General features: G+C 51.3%; 1 protein-coding gene across 2 annotated transcripts in view; it reads right to left on the bottom strand.

The window, feature by feature from the left end:
• DSCAML1 (DS cell adhesion molecule like 1) overlaps positions 1–24,712 on the bottom strand; it is a 320,759-nt gene that overhangs the window by 92,561 nt on the left and 203,486 nt on the right. For both annotated transcript variants that reach the window (XM_044997070.1, XM_044997071.1), the window contains 5 exons: positions 8,178–8,377; positions 7,122–7,218; positions 5,708–5,836; positions 2,781–2,948; positions 1,344–1,414 (listed from right to left, as the gene is read on the bottom strand). In XM_044997070.1, coding sequence (XP_044853005.1) covers positions 1,344–1,414; positions 2,781–2,948; positions 5,708–5,836; positions 7,122–7,218; positions 8,178–8,377 — 665 coding nt within the window. The remainder of the gene's footprint in view (positions 1–1,343; positions 1,415–2,780; positions 2,949–5,707; positions 5,837–7,121; positions 7,219–8,177; positions 8,378–24,712) is intronic.

The raw sequence follows: 24,712 nt of genomic DNA, 5'->3' as shown, positions 1-24,712 counted from the left end.
CCATCCTGTCTGTTTGGGCCCCTTCCTAGTTTGTGGTTTTTTGCTATTTGTGTGTAATCTCATTCTGCATCCTTAGTGCCAGGGGACGCTGCTCCTTTGGAATAGCGAGTGGCTCATCTTACAGGTGGCAAGGTTTTGCTCCTGGGCCCTATCCTTCGGTTTTCAGTCTGACCAGATCTTTGTTGGTTGATTTTTTAAAATACTCCTGCATTTTGGCTTCTACTAGGCAGTGCTCAGATGCTGATAATCAAATAGTAGCAAACCCAGAGCCATTCAGAGCCTGGCAGAGGGGCTGATAACTGAATGCTGATTGGCTGATGAGGAAGTAACGATTTACAGCACCTGGTCAGGGCTACGACTCAAGTCAGATGATCTGATTAGGAGAGGGGAAAAGGGGCCGACAGCCTTAAAAATGCACCAAGCCAGGTTTAAATCAATTTTAACAATATTTCTCTGAAGCATTAAGAAATCAATAGGGCTGATTGCAAATGTATGTTATAAAGCCACAGCAATCCATCTCGCTGAAATACTCTTAAAACCAAGTGACTTATCTTTCAAGTGAATCTTATTTTTCATTAATCTGTTTTTCAATGCTAAAGGGGAGGGGAGGAATAGAAGATGGAGCCCTAAATTTATTGACTTGCTGGTTCATTCTGAAGTCCTAACTTTATAATCAATTTTATTTTTCCAATGCGGCTTCTGAAAAATAAATCTGATTCTAAATTTTATTGATCTTTGCGCAAGCATTTTGTAGCCAAGTGTCTAGATTTTTACATATTTATCCTCTCCACTCTGCATGGATATCCTGTAAGATAATAAGCATCTTATAAAACATGATTAGGAAGGGCCTCGTGTGACGGAACACGGGTACTCATCTAGCCCCGAAGTTTTCATTCTGTCTAGTGAATTTTACTTGGGCCTGGGCATCCTGGTGAAAGGTGATGATCCAAGACATTGAGCCACAGGAGCAGGGCTTCTGTTTAGGATTGTGATCCTACATATTCTTGCCCCTAAAACCGGCTTCCTTACATCATTGCCATAATGAAACAACTATCACGTTTAGCATATCTCTAGTGCATTTTCATCTAACCATCTCAAAGCGCTTTATGACCACTAACTGACACAGCCTCCTTGTGAGATATGTGAGCATTATATTTCCATTTCAGATGGGGAAGTGAGGCACAGAGAAATGAAGTGACTTGCCCAAGGCACCAGTAGCTCTAAAGTGCCATCCAGGGTGCTGTACAGGCAATGGGCCTGCTGCCTTCTATCACTGACATTAGGGGTATCACCATGCCAACAGAACTCCACACACAGCAACCCCCCCCCCCAAAACAATGTACCTTCCAGGTGACCTGGATGCTCTGTGATGTCATTGGCTGCAAGGTGACGTCCATTGGGGGCCCATCTGGAGCTGTGGTTAAACAGATCAAACAGAGTCATGTTTACAAGCTGCAGAGAAAGCTGCAGAGTCCCTTGTAGCACAACTTGCTTTAAAGAAACAACTCTCCAGTGGGGCAACCATCACAGGGAACAACCAACAACAGAGGGCTAGAGAAAAATAAATGCACTTCTCTATTCTTGAAATAAACTGTGCTTTAAATAAAAGCTTTTTCATCTTTCCCAGTTCAACTCTCTTATTTCCCACTGACTAATGCAGCACTGCTGAGTGCACAAGGGGCAGTTAAAGTGATGAATGTAGCCATTCTAGAGAGAGGACAACACGCAGAGAGAGCGCGCGCTCCCCATCTCAGACTCGGAGAACGTTATCCAACATGCCAGCTGTATTGCTGCTTTGACACACGTTTGGCTGGGCCCACGTGCAGGTCCTAGCCAGAGAGGAAATCAATCCCCTTGTGAGTGTTTGAGAAGAAGACTTGGTTCCTTACAGGGGTTCGCGCACACAGTGAATGAGCAAAGGTGAAACACACGCACATAAAAACAGCTGTGATTTAACAGCACAGATTTCATGCTCTGCTCAGAAATCTCTCTCAAAACTTCAGCTGAGGAATCTTGGTTCCCAGAGGCTCACAGGCCAGTCAGTATACACGTGTGCATTCCTGCACATCTACAGAACTGTGCCGGTGTCCAGCCCCTGCTGAATCTCCACGGGGGCTGCACGGAACATGCAGAACAGGAGAGTCACTAGCTGAGCTGGCTGCCCAGGCTGGGACATTTGCTTTGCTGACGGAGATGGAACAAACTGCACCGTCACTGCCGGCTTGTGTGCAGGCAGCTGCACCACGCCAGGGTTTTGCAGTGCCCTAGCTGTGTGCTGAAGTTAATGGCAAAGGGGGAGGCCTGAGCAGCTCATTTCCCAAGTCCTGTGGCGTGCGGTAGTATGGACACAGGCCAGGACAAGGGGCCTCCCCCTTCTGCTCCCTTATTCCCGAGTCACTTGGTCAGGACCACGGAAAGCTCCCTGCTCCTCACTGCCAATAGGAAGACTGCTCAGCACCAAGGCCAGTTCCTGTGGCCTGGGCACAGCTCACCAGCGCAAGCTGGGCCACACTGACACAGGCAGTGCCATGATTCACTCCTGCCTGCACACGGCCTCTCCCACACACAAAGCCTCAGACTTTTCCCATCCAGCACCACAGGCTCAAGTCTGCATCCAACTTAATTTGTCCTTCCTGGTAACTCCCTCTCCATGTCACCTCCCCGAACAAATGCCTCTGCTCAGACTCAGCACACAGAGTGGGGGGAAAGGCCGGCATAGCCAGAGAAAGGAGTGCAGGAGGCATGCACCCAGCAGAGGAAAATGCATGAGCGAGAAGCACCTGCTTCCTCGGTGCTGATGGTGAGCTCCTTGCTCGGCTCGCTGCGCCCGATCTTGTTGAAGGAGTACATGCGGATGCTGTACACGGAGGCTGGGTGCAGGTCCACTATATTAGCCTGGTTAATGGTGGGAGAGATGTTGCGGGTAGATTGCTTAAAATCCCAGGAATCTGGAAAACAACAACAACAGTGAAAGAGGACAGGGATCCTACGAAGAGTCCTGGAGTTCATGGCTCCGCAGAGGCTCTGTCAGCCCCACAGGTGAGAATGCCAGTTCATTTTGGTAGGATCCCAATAACACAATGCCCCAGAACTTGCATCTGCCTGTCTCGCACCCCACCACGTCTTCCTGTCTCATGACTCCTTTCCCACTGAGCCACAAACGTGCCAACTCCTGAGCGCCTGGACACATTTATGCCACCCACGCAGGGCAGAGCATCTGGAACCTTCTGTAAACAGCAGGGAGTGCTGAAGATGGAGAAGGAGCAGTGCTTGGTAATGCCAGGACATGCATGAAACTGCTGCCAAGAGTGTGCTGACTCTCAGCTGCAGGTTGCTGAAGTGTGGAGCCAATGGCTTATACAGTTCCCTCTTCTAGGACCTAATTCACCAAGGCACTGAGCACTTCCCTCCCCACTGGCCTCCAGGAAAGCAGAGGCTCTTCAGTGCTTCCAGGAATTGCTCAGTATCATGCAAGATCAAGCCCTTAATGCCTAAAATTATCCTGATGAGGAGCAGGAGCAGTACATGGGTGAGGTGTATGGGGCTCTGTGTTTGGCCTGGGTTTAATTAACTTGGAAGCAAAACAGACAAACATAGACATTATTTTTAATGGGGTGAGCACAAGTTGAGATATTTCCATTTCATATCTGATTGTTCAGAAAATCATCATCAGCTCATCTCCTGTAGAGACATTGTTGAAAAGTGACAGACTCTAGTGGAGGTGTGGGAAAGAGGCAGAATCTTAGGTTTCCCAAAGAAGGCACCTGAAATACCACCAGAAGATTAGGAATCTATATCTTCCTACCGAACCACATATAGATGTTGGATTCATTTTTTAACAAAATAAAAATAAATAATCCGAAATGAAACGTTGTCCTGATTTCCCCACCACACAAGGCGCGTTCGAGATCGGAGTGTGATGTAAACATTCCCCTGAAGCTTTGACAGCCCAGTTGCTACAGGAGAGTTGCACAGGGAATGAATTGGGCTAGTTTCACTGTCCAGCCATGACCGTGATGTGCAAAAACCAAACCAACAGCATCCTCAGCGCAGAAACACCGTTTAACGTGGCTGCTATGCACACAGCTTCAGGTGTGGCATCACCACAGACGTGCTGCCCAAACGTGCCAGGCAGAGGCACCAACTGGGAAGCTCAGGTGAACAAAACTCCTCCTGGTTTCTCCTGGCAGCACTGTTCACTATAGGGCATTGACCCAGGCTGGATCACAGCAAGAGGTCCAAAATGGGATCTCTGGTGGCAAAGGGCATTTCCCAGCTGTGCTTCCCAGGCCATGGGCACTCAGGGGAATTTCTGAGTCGATTCGACCCAATATTCTGCAAGGTGCTGTAACGTCTCTGAAAAGTGCCTTTTTCCATCAGCTCGGACAGCCAGGCCGGGAATGACTATTTTACTTATGGCCTTTGTTTATCTAGCTCCCACATTTCGAGATGCCAGATTTTTCCCTCCTTGATTTTGTATAACTCCAGACCTGGCTGTTTGCAAATATTGTCTCTTTTAACATTCCCTTTCAAATGCTCCCATCTAACACAAATTAACATATTTCATTAATGCCGCTCTCTCCTTTCTTCATCAAAGAGACCGGGATGCAGAATATTCCCTTTAAACACCATGCAAGAATGCACAGACGAGGCCGGCATCCCCTCCCTTCCCTGGAATGGCCCCATCTGTCCTCAGGAGGTGGAGGAAGTGGCAGCAGGAGTCCCAGAAGGAGACCCCTCTCCCCGAGAAAGACTGGGGTGTGTGTGAGGCCTGAACACCCTCCCTGCCACTGATGCCCCAGCTCTCTCAGTGGCAGGGTGCCAGGGTCCTGGCTGGAGCAAGATGAAGTGCTTCTTTCCCTGACCCTCTCCCATCCCTGAGCTCGCAGGACCAGAGCCTCCTCTCCCAGGGCAGCCCCTGTGCATACAGGAAGCAGCTGCAGCAGCTCAGGAGTAATTTTAACCAATGCAGGTGGCTCAGTCCTTCAAACTTTGCAGGCGCAGGCTATAAAACTCCCCTTTTCAGAGCATGTACTGATCTGCAAAGTCACAGTAAGATCAGCCGCCAGCTTGCTGCATTGGGAGCAGAAGGCTCCATGCAAAACTCAGTTCTGTTCCACTATTACAGCAAGAAGCAGAAAAACTACCCTGGTCATTTCCAGCAGTTCGGGTCTCACCAGCAGTACCAAGTAGAGCTGGGGCCGGGGGGAGAAACAGGTTTCCCATCCCATGAACAATTTTGAGATTTTGAAAAAAAAATCCTGTTCAGAATTGACCAAAAAAAAAATCAAAACATCAAAAATATTTGCAAACCAACCCCTCCCCTATAATTAGCTGAAATTTTGAAATGAAAAGTAATTTTGAACCAGAAAAACAGAATTTTTTACAAAAATGTCAAAATTTAATGTTTCAACAACTTCAGAACATTTTTTCCTCAGAAATTTTTTGAGTTGAAAAATTTTGTTGTAACCAACCCTTTCCTGCAAAATGCCTTTTCTGACAAAAGCCATTTTGTTGAAATTTTCCCTACTAGCTCTAATTATAAGTTCCTCCTCAAGCATAGTAAACACGATCTCCTATGCTGACACACAGACTATTGTCTTCTTCCGCTGTTTTAGATTTGTACCTATGGATAACAACTCCATCGAAGCACATTTGTTTCAGTCTAGATTATACATACGTAGCAGGGGGAAACGTAATCACCTACCGGATTTATTCTTGTATTCGATATCAAAGCCAGTGATGATGCTGTTTCCATCAAATCTCTGAGTCCAGCGCAAGTTCATGCTTCGGGCTTTCACCTCACGAATCTCCAGCTCCGGAGGGTCAGGAGGCTCTTGGAGAGAAAAAGTTGAGGCCAAGTGAATAAACCATTCCCAGCAATATGAAAACCATTTCACCCCTGATGGTGACATGCTTCCCGTCCCCCACAGAGGCAGCAAGTTGGATAGTTACTTCATTTTGTTTGCAGGAGCTGACTTGCATTTTAAGGCCCAATGGATTTCAGGGCAGAAGATCACAAAAGATCTTGCAGTCAGAATTTAGCTGGCAATTTTGTTGATGACGCTGAAGGCAGACCAGAGCCAGCTCCCTCTCCCGTAGCTGTATCGGTTGTGCAGGCTTCACACGCATTAAGCCTGGTTTGTATGAAGTGAGCGAATATAACTCAAAGACGCATGGGAAGTAAGAAGCAGACCTCTTTGTGCAGTCTCTTTCCTGCATGTACTGCACATGATCTCGTACTTGGCACCTTCTCTGTGACATGCTTTCACAGGCCATGACTCAGGAAAGCACTTGCATATGCGTTGAACACGGGCTTAAGTTCCTCTAAATGGGACTTGAGCACATGATTAAATGCTTGCATAAACAGGTATGCTCTCTTCATCCCCATGGGGTCAAAGATTCGTAGGCTATAAAGCCACAAGGGACCACAGTGATCATCTATTCTAACCTCCTGCAAAGCACAGGCCAGAGGACTTCTGGTATTAACGCCTATTTGAACTAGAGCAGATCTTTTAGAAAAACATCTAAACTTGATTTAAAATTTTCCAGTGATGAAGAATCCACCCCAGGTGACCAAGGTTCCTCTCAGGTGTCCAATTCTGAGCGCCGGACTTTAACAAAGAGGTGGACAAACTGGAGAGAGTCCCAGAGAGAGCAACAAACATGATGAAAGGTTTAGAAAACCTGAGCTATGAGGAAAGGTTAAAAAACTAGGGATGTTTGGCCTTGAGAAAAGATAACTGAGGGAGGTACCTGAGAACAGTCTTCCAATACATTAAGGGCCGTTATAAAGAGGACAGTGATCAATTGTTCTCCACGTCCACTGAAGGCAGGACAAGGAGTAATGGGCTTAATCTGCAGCCAGGGAGATTTCAGTTAGATATTAGGAAAAAACCGTCTAACTCTAAGGGGAGTTAAGCTCTGGAACAGGCTTCCAAGGCAGGTTGTGGAATCCCCGGCACTGGAGATTTTTAAGAACAGGCCAGGCAAACACTTGTCAGGGAAGATCTAGGCTTACCTGGTACTACCTTAGCACAGAGGAAGGACTAGACGGCCTCCCCCGGTCCCTTCCAGCCTCACATTTCTATGATTCTACCTAGCAGGTGGAAAACAAGTACCTTGGACAGTGAGCTGGATCAATCCTCTGTCTTCACCATAAGAATTGATCGCATGGCAGGAGAAGAAGACGGAGTCCCCCCGGTCGGCTGGTTTAAGCTGTGGATATGTAAGGGGTAAGAATGAGGCCATTTTGCTGCCGTTGTGACAGTGAGGGCGCAATATGCCTTAATGCAGGAGACATGCTTGTTATTAGCACAGCACTGGAACTGTACAGCTGGTGAGACACACTAGACAGAAAACACACGGGCCCAATTCTCCCCTCTGTTATGCTGACAGCCGGTGGCTACCCAAAGTGCTTTCCATCCATGCCTTACAGAGCCTGCATGCTAAAGCCAGGTGTTTCTCCCCACCCCAAGCGGAGGCCAATGTCTAGATTCCTTTTCTCCCCTCTGCTTTTCTGCATCTCTCAAGAGCTGGCCAAACCCCAGCGACATCCACATGAGGCACATTTTTTAATTGACGTTTTAGTGGATTCAAGTGCCATCAAAATGAGCTTGCCAATCTCTAACAACACCCAATGAGAGCCCGGCCCCAGGCCAGGAGAGAAGGACCTGAGCTACTTCTTCAGGTGTGATAACTGTGCCACCCAGGCTTCTGACAGCCGGCACCGAGGAGCGCGCACGCACGCGCACGCACACGCACGCACACAACTTCTCCTCTGGAGCCGGCTGGAAAGTTTCCATCTTTGTTTGGATGAATCAAGGGAAAAGATTACTTTCATTGGAAGTTTTCCCTTTTTTCATACATCCAATAATCATCTTTCGAGTTTAATTTTTTTCAGTAAAACTGAAAAAATTCTCATAAGAAATTACAACAATTTCCCCAGCTGAGGGGGAAGGTACTTTCTACAGAGCAGCCTGAGTATTGCCACGTGTGTGCAGTCAAACTGCTCTCAGGCTGTTCCCGGCACAGACAGGTCGTGGGAGCAGCAAATGGAAAGAGGAGGGTGACCCCTTGTGATCAGAAATGTAACCAAACCCCGCTGGAGTGTGAAATGCACCAGCGCTCCACTCACAGACCTCAGCGCTGGCGCATCTCACCCAGAGCTCTCTCACCTTGAGCGTTGAAATGACCTCGTCACCATTATCCTTGGTGGAGATGGCATATCTCATGTTGCGGTCGGGGTCGATGACAGTGTCGCCTTTCTCCCAGCGAATGATGATTGGCCGCTCCCCTCGGGCTGTGCAATTCAGCTCCTTCATCTGGCCCTTGATCGCAATGGTCGTGTTGGGATGGGACGTGATCATGGCTGGGACTGAGAGGAGGGGAAGAAATGAGTAGTAGAGGCTTCAGAGAGACGTGCTACGGTGTGAGGCAGAACAGACCTAGGGGAACTTAGAAACGGCACTGTTCTGATGCTCACAATTACAGCAACTCGAACTGGCCAAGGCTAAACTGTCTGCCTTCAAAGGAGATTTACTGCCAAGCACGAAGGTCAGCGATACCCCAGCCACCAACCATGATCCCCTGCTGCCTTCCCAAGGCTGCAGTACTCGTCCCAGGCACTCTTCATTCACACACAGCCCAGAACGCCAGAGCCACGTGCGGGGTCCCCAGGAGCTGCTGTGCCCACGGGAGGGGGGATTACTCCCTGTTCAGTTAGCCTGGGAAGCTCTGCGGCCAGAGAGGGCACCACCGTGGGGCTCCAAGGCTGAAATGACCCAGGAATAGGTCTGCATTCTGTCGCTGGCTTCACCATCCCTGTGTCCTGGATGGCAGCAGCTGATGTGTCTGGAGCTGCCAGCCCCATAGGAGCCAGCAATAATCAGATACCTAATGAACGTTGCTCTCCGGCTCTAGTAACCAACCAGGCATTAAAGAGGGGGCTGCCAGGAAGGCCGGTCTAGTGGGCAGGGCAGTGGATGGGACTCAAGAGATCTGGGCTCACTTCCCAGCTGAGCTACAGATGTCAACATCTCATCTCTCCAGCTGTACCACGGTGAGAATACTGTCCTCCCTCCGTGGGGAGTTGTGCGGATAAAACCCATTCCCCACTGCAAGGCGCTCGGACACGAAAGGACCAGGCTAACTGCAGTACTCAGCTAGCTGTCCTTACTCTGCACTACGTGCCCACGAAACGTTAGAGAGAACACAACATGTATTACGTGTGTGGCCAGATTCCAGCCATGTTCCACAGAGTGAAAGGCTAGAGAATTAGGAGTTGTTAGTGAACACACACTTCTGTATTAACCGACACAGAGAAGGACTTCTGTACCCTTCACAACAAACCACCACCACCACCACCACATGGGCGCATTTAATTGTGTTTTTAAGCATATTCCAACCAGTCCAAGATTTCCCTCGTGCTGAGGATGCGCTGAGACACACAGGGGTTAATTTCCACTGCTGCACTTGGAGAATTAAAGACAATTCTGCCATCCCCAGGCACGTGGGCAGGGCACACCCAACTCCCTGCTCAGCAGGCTCAAAGTTTACCCCACAAACAGCTTCAGTGAGGTGGCTGAATGCCGTTTATCAGCTGCAGATACTGCCAATAGGCCATGCAGTCAGAAACAGAATCGTTTTGTTGCATTATACAGCTCAGGATCATAAAATAATGAAGCAGATAAATTTTATAATGCATAGCATTACACCAGCATATACAATAAAATGTGAAAGACAAATAACTAGGTGCAAGTTATAATGAAGAGAAAGCCTCCAGTCTGAGACACACGACTATGAATTATTGACTAAGGTTTTACACTCTCAAGGATGTGAGGAGGAATATTTTTCCATCAAAAATTTGCATAATTCACTCATATAAACCTGGGCAGAATATAGAGTATGATTTTACATCAACAAGTCAGGCTTTGCATTCCAGATGCCAGAGATTTTTTTATATCCATATGGAATATTTAAATAAAATAAAAAGAAAGGCATGCACTTCCGAGCGTCTCTTTCCCAGCTAAAAGGGGCAACTCTCGACCGGCCCCACAAGAGACGAGACTGACCCAGTAACTATGGGTTGGCTCAGCTGGCATTTCCTACAATGCATAGGTGAGCGGTAACACGGGGGTCAGCGATCACACGGGAACAGAGATGGAGCAGCTGAACATTCTTTCACCAGCCTCACGCAGGTTACCTGGAAAAGGTGACAGCCCCATTATGGCCTGGCACAGGCTGGAGTGAAACCCTTTAATGCTGGGAGTCATTCAAGCTTTGAGGGCCAACTGTCACATTTCTGACAGTCACTGGACAACAACAATGCTTTCCAGGGGCTTGGAGATGGTACAAGTTGGCCAGGACAGGTCTTGGCTTTGGTTCCCACCCTCCTCACACAGCCCTGGTTTCATTTCAGCCTGAAGAGAAGACTGGAGAAGGGGTGGAGTCTCCTTGCTCTGAGACATGCCAGCAAAGATGGCTACTGGCATGACAGCTCGTGACGTGGTGGACCCTGGGCTGTTGGAAGCCGAGCCGACGCCAACACCATATGCAACAGGCTACCAGGCAGTCAGAAGAAGGCTGTCCTGACCTTCTAGGGTTTGCACAACCCCACTCACTCCTGTTCCCATCTCCTTTTATCTTCCTCCCTGCCCCATAGCTAACCGTTGTAACGGTCCATCCTCCAGCCATCTCTGAGCCTTCTGCCCTGCGCTCCTCTCAGCCCGGAGCACACCCCCACCCTGGTCCAGCCATCTGTACCACAACACTCCTCTCTGCTCCAAGTCCTACTCTGGCACATTCTCTCCCTGGTAGCTCCTAGGTCTCCCAAGCAAAGAATGGAGAACAGTTTCACACAAGATCAGATTGTAAGCTCCTTCCGGCAGGGACCCTGTGCTCCTAGGTCACTGCAAACCATCTAACTCACAGCCCATGCAGTATCAATAGCTAAACAGTAAAGTCCCAGTGGAGGAATAGGAGCTAACAATTCAGAGGCATGCTGGAAAGAAAATGCTGGCAAGATTTCTCTTATACCGTGGTCTCCTGAACTCCTAGTACTGCCTTCCCCTGCCCCAAAAAATAACCAAGGAGAAGGTGAAAAATAAGACTGCAGATTATAAACCAGCCTTGGTGTTCATCAAAGGTCAATGCTATAAAAGAAAACAGGGCAGCTGTGTGGCATTGTAGAGTGAAGACAAGCTTCCGAAAGAAAGGCCAGCTTTGGCCAGCGAACACCCTAAAACAGTGACGATGAGTCCCTGGCCCCAGGAAGGGCGACCTTCTGGGTCCCAGCTGGGAATCATCAGAAAAATGAACAAAGGTCCCTGCATTTCCAAGCACCTGCACCGCATTCCCCCTCTGGAGATGTGATGGGGAGCAGGCAGTGTCTCTTGAGAACTCCCAACCCAGTGGCAGAGCTAAGCTGCTGGGAGATATATCTGTCTATATATATCTCTACACACACACACACATTCATATAGCCATGTAATATGTTATAGGTCATTGAGGCCTGCTATGAATGACGCATGCTTGACATGAATATGTGCATTGCAAGTTGGCAACCGAAGCAAGAACTTAAAGGTCAAGAACTACTAGAACTATTTGTGCAAAAACAATCTTGTTATGTTCCAAGAAAAATACGAAGAATCAGCAGAAAAGGCAACACCACCAGCTGGACTGATATAAAATTGTATAAGAACTGGAGGAAATGGCAGGCCTTGGATCATGGTGGCCCACCCAGGATTGTCTCTGGAATTGTGTGGGTAGAAGGCCTAGTAAACAAAGGAAAAGAACCAATGACATGACGGAATGGACTATAAATGGTTGCCTGTGATTTCTGCAAATCAGAGTTGTTTATTGATCCAGAGCCCCGTGTGGATATAGATGTGGTTTTCACCAGCTCCCTGCATCTTATGATCGGAAGGAATCTCAATTGGCCATCAGGACCATTCTGACCTCTGGTATAGTATGTTTGGGGGGTGAATGTGGAGTGAGTAAGGTTTGTTTTGTGAGTATTTAGAGTATTATATACCAACACTGTGTCCAGTATCTGGTTGCTCCCTATCTTGTAGGGAGACCTCTATTGCGGGTCTAACAAGGGAACCCAGCCTCTGGGAGAAATGAGCTGATTGCACTAATTACTGGGAAGGGGAAGCCAGCCAGCTTCTTGGCAATAACCTGGAAAACAGGGGCCTCTCAGCCAGGCCCCTCCGGGCATCTGTACACTGCTGGGGGGGCTACTCAGTCCCTACCCTTCCTCTGGCCTGGCCTGCTTCCAGCACCTCTGAATCTTTTCCTCCTCTCCATCAGGCACAGAACTATGAATGCAAATCTGCAGGGGAGTCCAGCTTGCTGGCCTGTGTCCTTTGTATATTTAACACTTGCTGGATATTGCAATTGGCTACAGAAAGTGATGGCCATCTCAGAGAGGCTGAACAATAAAGTGGAACTGCTGGCAGGCCTCCCACTACGATAAAGCCTTCCAAATAATGAGCCTTCGAGAATACTTAGGGTCCAGTTAATAAAATGCACTCAGCCCCGCCACACTCCAGGCGCTTGTGCACCCACAGCTGGTGCCCAGGTTCCATTCACAGCACGAGAGAATCAGGACACTGTCAATAGTAAATCAGAGTTTTGCCTTTCTAGAGCTTCTTCCATCCCGCAGGCTTTGCACACTGCCCTGCAGCCACTGCCATGGCACTCATGCGAGGGAGGGTTACCCCATTCTACTGGGGAGGAAAAACTCATCCAGAGGGGTTCAGTGACTGGGCCTGCATCACGCTATGAGCCAAGGACAGACCTGGACTGTGAACCCCCCTTCTCCTGACTCTCAGCTTGGTGCCCGACTCTCCAGGCCACATTCCATTTGCAGTAAAAGTACAAGAATCCTGGCCGAGGAAATGTACTGACCAATCAGCCCCAATTGTGTGTGGTCCCTCCCACCCCATCTTCATGTGCTGTGATGGCTCCTACCTAATGTGTCCTTTCCTGCTACTAGGGTTGGCACGACTGTAGTAAACATCATTCACCCGCCTCGCGAGCACAAACACACTGAAAACAAAACACCGCAGAGCCCCCGACACAGACCGAGCCTGCAGTTAATCTAGCTTTAGGAAAATAAATTTGGCTTTCACTAAAAAAGTCATTATTTATCCAGCGAGCGAGGAAGGCTGCACCTTCGCAGTCCCCAGAGCGGTATATACCGTGCAGGAAAAACAGGCTTGGGGGGGTGGGGAGGGGGTTGGATAAGCAGGAAAAAAAATGTAATGCATAAACAAACAGCACTGCCGAGTCCCGCAGTAATATATGATAATGACAATCCGCAAAGGCAACACACACTGTTATAATGGGACACAAGAGAGTTTAATGAGCTACGACTTCTCGGCTTTCTGTGGCAATGTAATTCAATTAACAGCTACAGAAACCTGTCCTCTCTGGCTGCTTGTGCTAGTGGGGTGTGGAGCAGACAAATCAGATTTGGGGGAGTGGGGATGGAGGGGCGGGGGCTGTGTCTGACAGCTGGCAAGGACATCTCTGCCTTGTGACAAGTCTTCAAAGCATCCTGTAAAAATTCCGCCTGGGGCCCGCCCCCGAGGGGAGCCGTGGCCACGCAAAACTTTACACATGAATGGCGGTGCGACTCCGAAGGCGCATGGCAGACAAAATGCGGGGGGGGGGGGGGAGGAGAGATGGCAAACAACTGAGGAATGGGAGGACCACTTCCCAGGGAACATGCGAGTCACCACAGGACACAGAAGCCAAGCGGGGGACACAGGAGAGAGCTCAGAGACGGGTGCAGGAGCCCTCCTCCCTGGGTCGCTGTTCCCTACCTTGGGAGGGCTCCCAGCACCCTAGTGCAGTTAACTGCTGGCCATGTGGCGACTGCAGAAAGGAAAAAGGGTCACGGCAGGTGTGTTACGTGTGGGAGGGCGGATGACCCGACTAGTGACTAAAGCACAAGGCTGGGAGGGCTGCAGTCTGACATTGATGTCCTGTGTGACCTTGGGCAGGTGACTTCCCTGTCAGTGAAAGGGGGACAGCAGCACCTCCCTGCCACCTGGGCCTTGGGAATGGCACCGAGATCCTGGCATTCAAGGGGCTACAGAAGTGCAAAGCACGGTAACAAATCCGTAGCCACCTTGGGCTTCCTGTTTGTCACGATGCTGCATGCCAGACCAGTGGGAACTTCACAGCCCCACTGGAAACAGAATTACAGAACCCGCTGCCACAGCCCTTGGGCTAAAGGAGAATCTCTTAGCAGTACAGGCCCCGTGACACACAGCTGGGCAGCTCTGATCCCATCCAATCCACAGCACAGGTGTGTGCACACACTAGTCAGTACATTCGTGTAAACGAGTCTGGCCATTGCATGCGGTGAGTTTGGATTTCTTTGGGCAGAGGGGCTCAATGTGGTGTCATATTTCATGCTTAATTCCAGCAGGTGCTAGCCACTAGCCTCGCCCAGCTGGCTACAATGGTCACTCCCGAGTCCCGCTTGGGCCCCTGCCTCCGTTGTGTCCACCCTTCCAGAAGCAGCCATTGCCCCTGGAGCCACGGTCCTCTCAGCAGGGGGGAGAGAGCCCAGCTGCAATGGCGACAGGTGTTATGCACTGGCCATTCCAGAAGCCCCATTTCTCTCTGCTGAACGGAGTTCGTATCTCCCTCCAGTAGCTGTGGTTCACAGAGGTACGAATCCTAGCATCGGCGTCGCTACCGAGGCTCAAGTGGTACAGGGCTGTTTGGGAGCAGGAGGTCTGGGTTCTAGCCGGCCACACCACATGTGGATGGTGTAGCTGATAAACGTATGTCTGCCAAGACAAGAAAAGATTAGGGGTGGATGAGTTTGCTGCACCCCCTGAGCTCAATCCACCCCGAGCCAGTGCAATGGGGCAGAGGAGAGGGAGACTCTCGGATCTCAAGGCAGCCTTCACCCCACAAAGCTTCCAGCCTCAGTGACTGCTCTCCTGCGGATTAGGCAGCATGACTCTGGTAGTGAGATGAGCTGCCCCCGAAGCGCGTCTCTCCCCCAAAGAGACGCAATAGGAAAAGACATAACAGATGCACAGCGGAGCAAGGCAAAGCCAGGGCCGTCCTGAGAGAGGTTAACGGCCTAGGCGCTACCCGCTGCAGACAGGTGACCTTTAGAGAGAGGACAGAGATTCCTGTGGTTACTGGTTACCCTGCGCCTCTGGGGACTGCTGTGCTGCACACAGCTCCTGGCGCATCTCTGCACAGACACACGCTCCCTGGTGGCCCCATGGTTCAGTTAACGGGAAGACTCAGAAGAGCAAGCGCAGAGTGAGACATACCCACCGAGCAGCCCCAGGAACAAGCTAAGTGCGCAGATGCCTCCCGCTCCACCAGTGCTGGCTTTTGTGGAACGGTTTCTAGCAGAACTTTGCAGCCATCAGCTGACCTGCCCAGACCTCGCTTATCACACCGACACCCTCATGGCCCAGCCAGCCTGCACCAGCTTCCCTAGCAGATGCCCCTGCAGAAAAAAGGGGTCAAGAGGCCCCAAGGGCTTGTAAACAATAGGCACCAGGCACTGAAGGATCTGACACACCACTGAGCTTTCAGATTTCCCCTCCACGGTGCTGCTCGTCTATACTACATGCCCGGGGAGCAGTAAGAACATACAGCCCCGTGCACAGAGCAGAGATGGGCCTGGAACCACACACCCAAAACTTTGTGCGAGGCAGGGGTCCATGAATCCCATGAGCAGCCTCCACCTCTGGACTGGCAGCCTGGAATCAGCTCATTAGGAAGCAGCAGCCACGTCCAAACCTCCGTCTGGACTCAAGAGTGTTGGTCCAGCTCTTTACAAATAACCCCAAACTTCAGGCTGTTTGCAATTCAGATTCAGATTGCACAGCCGGAGCAGAGGAGGGGAAAGGCCATGCATTTGGTTGGCAGGGGTTGGTGCAAACCTTTTCTCCACTGCCTGCCGTGGAGGCTGTTCAGAGCATGCCAAATTCAGGGTGCCACGTGCCAGTGCTCCTTGCGTGCCCAGCTGCAGAGTCCTCACCAAGTTACCACACACGTTCTCCTGTCTCCTGCCTGGGGGTGGGGCAACAGGGGCTGCAGAATGCCGCAGCCCCGGAATTCTGGTCTTTACAAATCCAAAACTGGTCCTACAGAAAAGTGATCAACCAGCAAACCCGGCAGAGCCCGTCTCTGGGCAGGATGGGGGCAAAGGGGCATGGGAAAGATACACAAAGCTGCTCTGCAGCTGAGCAATTAGCCCCTTTCCCTGGGAGCAGCGGGCTCAGAGGGCAGCTCTGTTGCAAGCTTTGCTTCGCTGACATGCACTTATTGATGTTTGATTAAAAGCAGCACAGTGGATGTAAACATATCAACTTCTCAGCGCTGCCGGGTTCCCGGGAGAGCAGCGTGCTGCCCAGAGAGGCGAAAGCAGCAAAGCCAACACCACATACATTTTCCATGCTAATTTCCCAGGATTGGCGCTCCGAGGATCAAACAGGGAGCTAAAGGATTTCCCGCTGCACCAATTCTCCTGGAGCTGGCTAGGGCCAGGGCTGTGCACCCTCATCTCTCCCTCGCTCCCCTGCCCTCTCACCAGTCTGGGCCTCTTTCCAGGCTGACGGGCCCCCCAGGGAGGGAGAAAGCCAGTCTAACCACTGAAGTGCTGCACGGTTCCCGGGGAGCTCGCTGAGGGGAGAAAATCCATTTCAGAAACTAGACAGTTATCAGGACATGGTGTCACCTGTTCCGGCCTGGGAAATGGCTCCACGGAGGCTCCCGCCACCGAGTGGGGCTTGGCCGCCTGGCAGATACTTTACATTTTAATTCAAAAGTAATGGAAATGGAGCTGCCAGCAGAACAGCTCAAACTCTGCTCAGGGAGGAGACGGGAGACTGGAGCATGGGGGGTGATGGGGGAGTCAGGACTCCTGGGTTCTCTTCCCACCTCTGGGCGGGGAGTGGGTGTAGGGATGAGAACAGGGGTGCAGAGAGCCAGGATGCCTAGGTTCTATTCCTAGCTCAGCTACTGGTCAGAGAAACAGAAAGGGAGAGTCTGGTCTCTGCCCCTCACTTGCTGCGAGACTCTGGGAGATTCAGTGGACTCTTTATACCCATTTTATGGACAGGGAAACTGACATTTATCCCATTCCCAGGGAAGCAGTGAGGCTTAGTTGACTGACGCTTGCTAAGTTGTCCTGAGTTCCTGGCCTGGGTGGATGGGCCATGGAAGGACAAAGTATTGTTAGAGGACACATCACTCCCCCAGCGTTTGACCCTCTCGATTCACCCCTCCCGAACAGAGTCCAGCCAAGGATTCACAGCCTCGCTCACTGTGTGGCCTGTGGCTCGCCAAGGTAGCAGCCCATGTTCAGACTGTTTACACAAGATACTGTGCTAGACTGAAGCCCCCGATTACCCACAGAGCCAAACCAGCAGGCCAGGGCAAGCTTCCCCCAGGCCACACTCTTCCGAGAGGCCGGCTCAGGGGGCCAGAGGGGAGAGGTCAGGCCCCATGACCCTCTCCATCCATCAGCCTTGCCCCTGAGGCACCAGCTAGAGAACAAGGGGCAATGTGTGTCTCTCCTGCCTGCCGGGAACCAGACTGACACCCCACAAACTCGAGACAGATGGCAAGGGGTGACACTGCAGCATAGCCAACCCCATGCTTCCACAAGTCATGAGCCAGGCCCCAATAGCACGAGACTGACTTAAAAATAGTGAGATTAGAAATATAATAAATGGTGGAGTTTCTTTGCCTTCCGGTGTCTGAGTCTCTAGGATGCATTTGGGTCACATTTTCAAGCTATTTGCTACAACCAGGAAGGCTAGAAATTGACTTTTTATTTTAAAGGAAAGTGGAAATTCTCCTCCCATCACAGGACTCCAGGAGCTGGGGCTTTAGGAAAACATGGACTACTGCAGGACTTGTGAGAATTGGTGATACAATAAAAGTGACACCTCCTCCCCCACCACATACCCTAGAATTTCCCCTATTTCATTCCAAGTTCAAACCCTGCAGGGCACCTGTTCTGGATGCTCTCTGAGCTGGAGCCAGGTGGGAAACTGGCTTATGTCAGACACTGGAGCAGGACCAAATGCTGCCACTCAAGCTAATTAAATCATCGCATCTGTGCAAGGTTTGCTGCACCGTGGCTTCAGGAATTCCCCTCGCAGGGGCACAGCCGGGGAAGGGGAGGAAGGGTTCTGACGTGGCTTGTGGCTGTTACCGCCTCTCAGCCTTTGCTGGGAATGGCTGGGAAGCTCCTGACAGAGGAAACCCTGGAAGCATCCACCTCTTTATGGAGGCTGGATACCGTGGCACGGAGGCTCGTCGCTGGACACACGGGGGGTGGGGGGGTCGTTACTGCCTAGAGGACAGGGCCCAGGGCATGCGCGGCGGCGGTAGTGGCATGTGGGACGGGTGTGTCCAGGGGAACAGCTCCAGGCTGGACTCACATTTCCAGCGTTAAGTGACGACATGCCGACTAATAATATTCCATGTGTCTATAGGCCCTTCCAGCCAAGAATCTCACAGCAAGTCAGTCACTTTTCCCGGGTTACGGGTCCTACAGGGACCCAGCATGCAGCTGGGGGCACTGTGGTACAGCGGTGAAATGGTGCCCAAGGTCACATGAGGAGGCACGGCTGGGACGGGAACCCAGGAGTCCTGACTGCCAGCTCCTGGCTCTGATGGCAAGGCCACACCTGAGGGAACCGGGGGAGCACGAAGCATCATGCAGATCTCCCACCTGCCGTGGCTTCCCTAACCTCCCCTTGCAATATGAATTGGGGGCCTGGGGCATCAGTGCCTCTGGGCCACAGGGATGGAGTCACATCGCCCCACCCCCCCCAGGGCCGGGGCTCAGGCTGCGGGGGGTTGCTCTCTACAGCCCGGCTCTACCAGTCTCCGAAGGAAAAGTTCAGACACGCAGCACCCCTTCCCCCTCTGCGGGTGGAACGGTAATAACCCTTCTCGTGCAAGGTCTCTTGCCCTGGTCTCGCTCTGTTAATAATTTCCTCTCTCTCTGCCTACATGGTTTTGACAAGCGGCTGAGATTCCAGCTGAGCGTCCACAGCGGCATAGGCTGCGCTGAGGTCCCTGGGGGGACAGAGGCCCGAGAATGCACTCCACTGGCTTGATTCACCCGCAAGGCTCTTTTCCTGAGGCGTCCCGCAGACTCCGTGGGCAGATGTTTCCTACCGCACCGGCTCTCTCCTTCAGAGCGGTGTGCTGCCCAGCCCAGGTTGTGCAGCGCTGCCCCCATCCGGTCTGAGCGGCCCGGGGTTCGCTCCGCTCCCAGATCGCAGGCTCAAAGCAAAATCAGCACTTCTCACGAGTTCGCCTGGAGATAGGAAGCGAACTCCCCCTTGTCTGCGGGTACAGCTGCACTGCCATCAGACACCCGCGGCTGGCCCATGCCCGCTGACTCGGCCTCACGGAGCTCGGGCTGGCAGAGACATTCGGGCTCAGGCTAGCGCCCAGTGCAAAGACCCTGTGAAGTGAGAGGGTCTCAGAGCTCAGGCTGCAGCCCGAGCTGGTATGTCTACACGGCACTGAAACAGCCCCACAGCCTGAGCCCCAGGAGCCCGAGTCAGCGGCATAGGCCAGCTGCGGGTGTCTGATTGCAGTGCAGACACATCCAGCTCCACCCCCACCCCCGACCTGCATGTCGCGGCTCTGGGCCCATCGTTACATGAGCCCCCATTGTGGATTCTGGGCTGCCTGCGCCATGTATTTCAGCTTGTGGCGAGGATGGGGGAAGCCAGCACACCTGTGCGCAGGGCACTTGGTGAAGGATTGAGGCGTGAGAGAGAGTAGGGAAAGCACAGAAAGGCCATAGGGACGGCAAGGCTGGCATGGCCCGGCAAGGCTGGGGTGGGCTGAGTGTAACCCAGTCGAGCCAGCTGAGGACCCCTTGCCCCTTATGACTTTCCGGTGACGTACTGCACTGTAGTCGTGTCAGGGCAGGTGTGGAAAGGGCATCAAGAGGCATCTGCACAAAGGTCTCAAATCCTCTCCAGCTCACCCGCTCTCCCAGCAAAGCCCCGGACTCGCCCTGCCAACAGCCAGCCTGGCAGCAGTCACTGAGGGGCTGGAGGCAGGTGAGCAGGAGGACAGCATCCAAAATGAACCACCCGCGTGAGAGTCAGATGCCATCCCATGATACCGAAGGTAGGCTGGACAGACCGACGGACAAGCTGTAGTACTCAAGGCACTACCAAAGCTTAATGCCGGGAAAGAGCTCTTCCTTGTGGGGGAGGTGCGGGGAGGTCCCGGCACAGAAGAGTTTTTACCTTTATGTCTCTATTTGTCAGAGATGCCGGGCACCTGCTGAAACCACTGGGAGCTGCGGGTGCTCAACATCATTGAAAAATCAGCCCCCAAGGCTGTGCCCTGTTTCTGCAAACCACTGGCTTCCTAGCATGGCACCTGGCAGGGTCAGGAGTTCAGCTGATAGGGTGGAACGTGCATTGTAGGGTGGTTGTTTTTTAAGGTTTCCTTTGGGAACCATTTTTCTGGCAGTTACTAAAATCCCCCCCTCCCCATGTCCTCCCTCCAAACCACAAGCCAGAACAGCCCCCTCCTCCCCAAACAGCATTTCCTTTTCTTGTTTTTCCCTTTTGTGTCCCTGTTTCTTGTTAACAAGACACAGACAAGAGGCTGATCCCATTTGGTGGGCAGAGATAAGATTGCTACAAAGGGAATTGTCAACGCGCTGTGCGTTCTGCCATCCTGAGCCCAGGCCGGGGGTAAGGAAAGCAGCACCACGCTGGAGTGACAATCCAATGAAAACCACAACAAAGAATGATGCTTTTTTTTTTTTTTTTTTTTAAAGAGCTGGCTCTGTGATGTTAATTTGATTGCACCCATTTCAGCTTCTTGTCTACACTGATTAGCTGAGTTTCACCTGAAGCATGAGATTAATTCAAATTGCATGGAAGCAATCAGTTATGCTCTTGGAGTACTGACAGTGAACCTCCAAATACATCCCAGCTTGGTGCCTCTGCTGGGCCTACTGGCAGGGAGCAGGCATGTGCCAGAGCGGAGGCACACGCGTGTGCACGCCATCTCCCAACTCCAGCTTAGGGCCTTGACAATGCCAGGTGCTGAGTGCCCTCCAGCACCCGGGGACTTTCAAAGGGAGCTGAGGGTGCTCAGCATCTCGAATGAGGAGCTCAGTACCCAGCCAGATCCACACCTAGAGCTTCCACCATGTCCCCCAGCCCCAGTGAGAAGGGGTTTCTAAGTGACTGTGTAAAGGGTGAGCCTCCCTTTTGCTGCACGCTTTCAATCCTGCCCTAGCTCACTACATGGCCTCGGCCTAGTCCCTACGGAAGCTCTGTGAACATTGCTAAACCACTACACAGCCTGGGACAGACTGGCTGCCAGGAGAGGCTCAGGCACCCAATAACTGGAGTGCAGCGCAGTGACACAGCTCACGTCAGAACTGTGCGCAGCTACAGCTTTTCACGGTCGCTCTCCTGAGCACTACCTTTAAAGGGACAAAACATACGGGAATATTCCCATGCTGGGAATTTGTTAATAGAGACGAAAGCAGCTGTTTGGATAGTTAACTTCCCCTGCCAGCGTTTGCAAGCTGCAGGCCAGTTGCCACACCATTGCTCACATGGAGTAGTATCGTCCTCCATAAGTAGCCCCATCGCCTTCGGCCTTCCCCACGGCGGACAGGACGACTCAGAGTCAGGACATCGTAATCTGTCCTCAAGCACTGCACGAAGCCAGGGAGAAAACGGGCAGATTTCTGCTCGCTGTCCAGCTAAGACAGAGTGCAGAAACATCAAAAAAGAGCATTACAGGTGAAACGCCAATCTGATTCTTAAAACTCCTGGAATTTTACACAAGGAGGGTTTTTTGTTTGTTTTAAATTGTTATTTTAAACTTGACAGCATCACCTTACATTTGCCTCCAACGCACACAGAGCAAAAATGCTCTTTAGAAAACCCTGCACGTAAATTCAGTATGTTATCGTCACACACTTACAGCCTAGAGACTAGCCAACCATGGGCCCCATTGTGCCGGGTCTGTACAGACACTCCCTGGCCTGAAGAGCTACCTGAAGGCGGCACGCGAGCTGATTTTCAGTGGCACTCAACACTGCCTGGGTTGTGGCCACCGGTCCAGGGAGCTCTGCATTTTAATTTAATTTTAAATGCAGCATATTAAACATTTTTAAAACCTTATTTACTTTACATACAACAATAGTTTAGTTATATATTATAGACTTCTAGAAAGAGACCTTCTAAAAACGTTAAAATGTATGACTGGCACGTGAAACCTTAGAATAGAATGAATAAATAAAGACTCGGCACAGCACTGCTGAAAGGTTGCTGACCCCTGAGCTACACAGATAGAGGGGTGCTGCTCCCCCCTGAGCGCGAGGCTGGCCTATGCGCTAACAGTCTAGGCTTTCATGAAGCAGTCGATAAAATGATGCTTTTATCTTACAAAGTCTGAAAATCCATAGTCCAAAAAGAAGCACGATGGATCAAAACTTCCGCTCCCACCCTCTTGTCATCTCTCCCGCCCCCACTCATTCTGCGGCGGCATGTCAGAGACATTGGGGAACACGGACAGTTAGACGGAGGCCCAATGAGACCCCTGCCCTGCGGGCTTTTTAAGCACTTCTGATCTCATGCTCCGCAGGCTCAGCCGAAGAGGGAAGCTGTTTCAGATGCTTTTCCACTTCTCTGTAAATGCTGTAGACATACTGATTGCTGGCCTATTATCCAGACACTTGATCATCTCTCCAAAGGAAAGGTGATGGCCCTCTGCAATCTTCAATATTGTACTCGTGTCATTGTCAAACCAGCTGACAGGGAACGGGGTTGTGGGGAGGAAGGAGACAGCAGCTACTGCCTGAAAATGAGCTCAAGCCACTGGAGGGGGACTAGGGCAGGGTCTGACAGCCACTGAAGGCCGCACCCCCCTCTCCAAAATGTGTCTCGCAAACAGCAACCCGAGCTGTCCTGCGGCGCTGTTGGTTTTCACTCCTGCTGCCGTGTTTTCTGCACACACAAAGCGTGTCCCTTTAAGTCTCTGCACCTTTTATTTCAGATTAGCGGGAACACGAATGAACAGATGCAGCATCTCCCCAAGAGAGCACAGTGTGTGACTTGCTCTGCTGCAGCAGCCATCTTGAAGCAGAAACCTGTATCCGAAAATGGAGGCCCTCCAAGCTGATGGGCCGGCAGGGTCCTCGGGAAGGAAATGGGACAGCTGCCTTCACAGTTTCACTGCTGCACACTCCACGAGAGAGCTGCAAGGCCTGGCCCATACAGAACGACAGACACAGCTTTCTCAACCTGCTCCTCCTCTCCCCTCAACTTACCCATACGAGCTGCATTAACCTGGCTAGCATCCGTCCTGCAGCAGAGACAGGACTACTGGAGATCACTCCTGGGCTGGGGAGGAGAGAATGCACCTGGCCTTTGCGCTGCAGACACAGAAACAAGGGTACAGGAGCAGCCTCAAAATCATCCCCAGGGGAGACGCCCCATCTCTTAAGCGCAATACGTACACACCGGGCCGGACGCTCAATGGATGCAAACTGGCATAGCACCCATCACAGCAACATGCACAGAATTTCCACCCGCTGAGGGTCAGGCCCTCTCTCTCTCGACTCCCAGCATGGTGCATAACTGTGCTCATGCTCCCTTGATCCCCTCACCGGCACTCTGCTCACTGAGCCCTCCCCCAGGGTTACTTCTCACATCCCAAACACCTGAGCAACGTTTAACACCTGCCTTTTCCCCTTTAGTAAACTCAGCCTGCTACAAAAAAACACTTCCCCTAAAACGTGAAACTTTCTTGCCAAAATTCCACTGGCCCTGGACAGGTGCCATCCGGAGCAGACTCAATGACTGGGTTAAGGGCATAGGGAATAAAATAGATCCATACTCAATTTGCATTTCCAGAGGAAAACCCCAAGTTTTAAGAGCCTCTCGTGTCTCAATCGACCCAAGAGAGACTCACCAACTCTCATGTTCTGAACAGAGCAGTGTCCCCCTCCTCCCCTTCCCGGTGTCTCTGTGGGAAGAACCACACCAACATTAACAACCATTACTTGGGATGCTTACACAAAAGCTTCTACAAACTCCACGGCACTTTACTAACCATAACTTGTGCCAAACCATCTCTGTGATGCCTGTAGCATTATCCCCATATAACAGGTGGGGAAACAGAGACTGGCCCGGGATCCTACAGCAAGCCAGCGGCTGAGCTGAGACAAGCACCCAGAGTCCTGACCACTAGACAATACTCCCTCATGAGCACACATACGTTCTGTCCCGCAGTCCGGGAGCCATCGCCCGGCCGGTACTACCTTCTGCCCTCTTGTGCTCTCACAACTTCCACCCAGTGTTTGTTAAAGGCAGGAAAGAAGGGTTGAGAAAAGGCAACCCAAGGGTTAAACTTCCAAGGGGGATAAAACCAGAGCCCTTTTCTTCACTTGCCACCTGACAAAAGCAGCAGCTCAATCTTTATGGGGCTGGTGAGTTTGCAGGGCTCCAAGCCACACCCATAAATCCCTACATGAGACCTTCTCTCTCCATTCTGGGGATCTGCTCAGTGCCCATCACTGCAGTATCTGGGCACAGAGACACAGAACCTTCCCCACACATAAGAAGCCTCTGGACCCTTCTCAGCAATGCAGCTTTAAAAGGCCAGTCCCCGTCTCTCTTCCGCACACGCACATTTTGTTTGG

This window comes from Mauremys mutica, chromosome 22 (genome assembly GCF_020497125.1).
Source record: "Mauremys mutica isolate MM-2020 ecotype Southern chromosome 22, ASM2049712v1, whole genome shotgun sequence".
Classification (NCBI taxonomy): domain Eukaryota; kingdom Metazoa; phylum Chordata; order Testudines; family Geoemydidae; genus Mauremys; species Mauremys mutica.
Note: the sequence above shows the minus strand (reverse complement) of the source record. Positions and strands in the feature narration are given on the sequence as shown.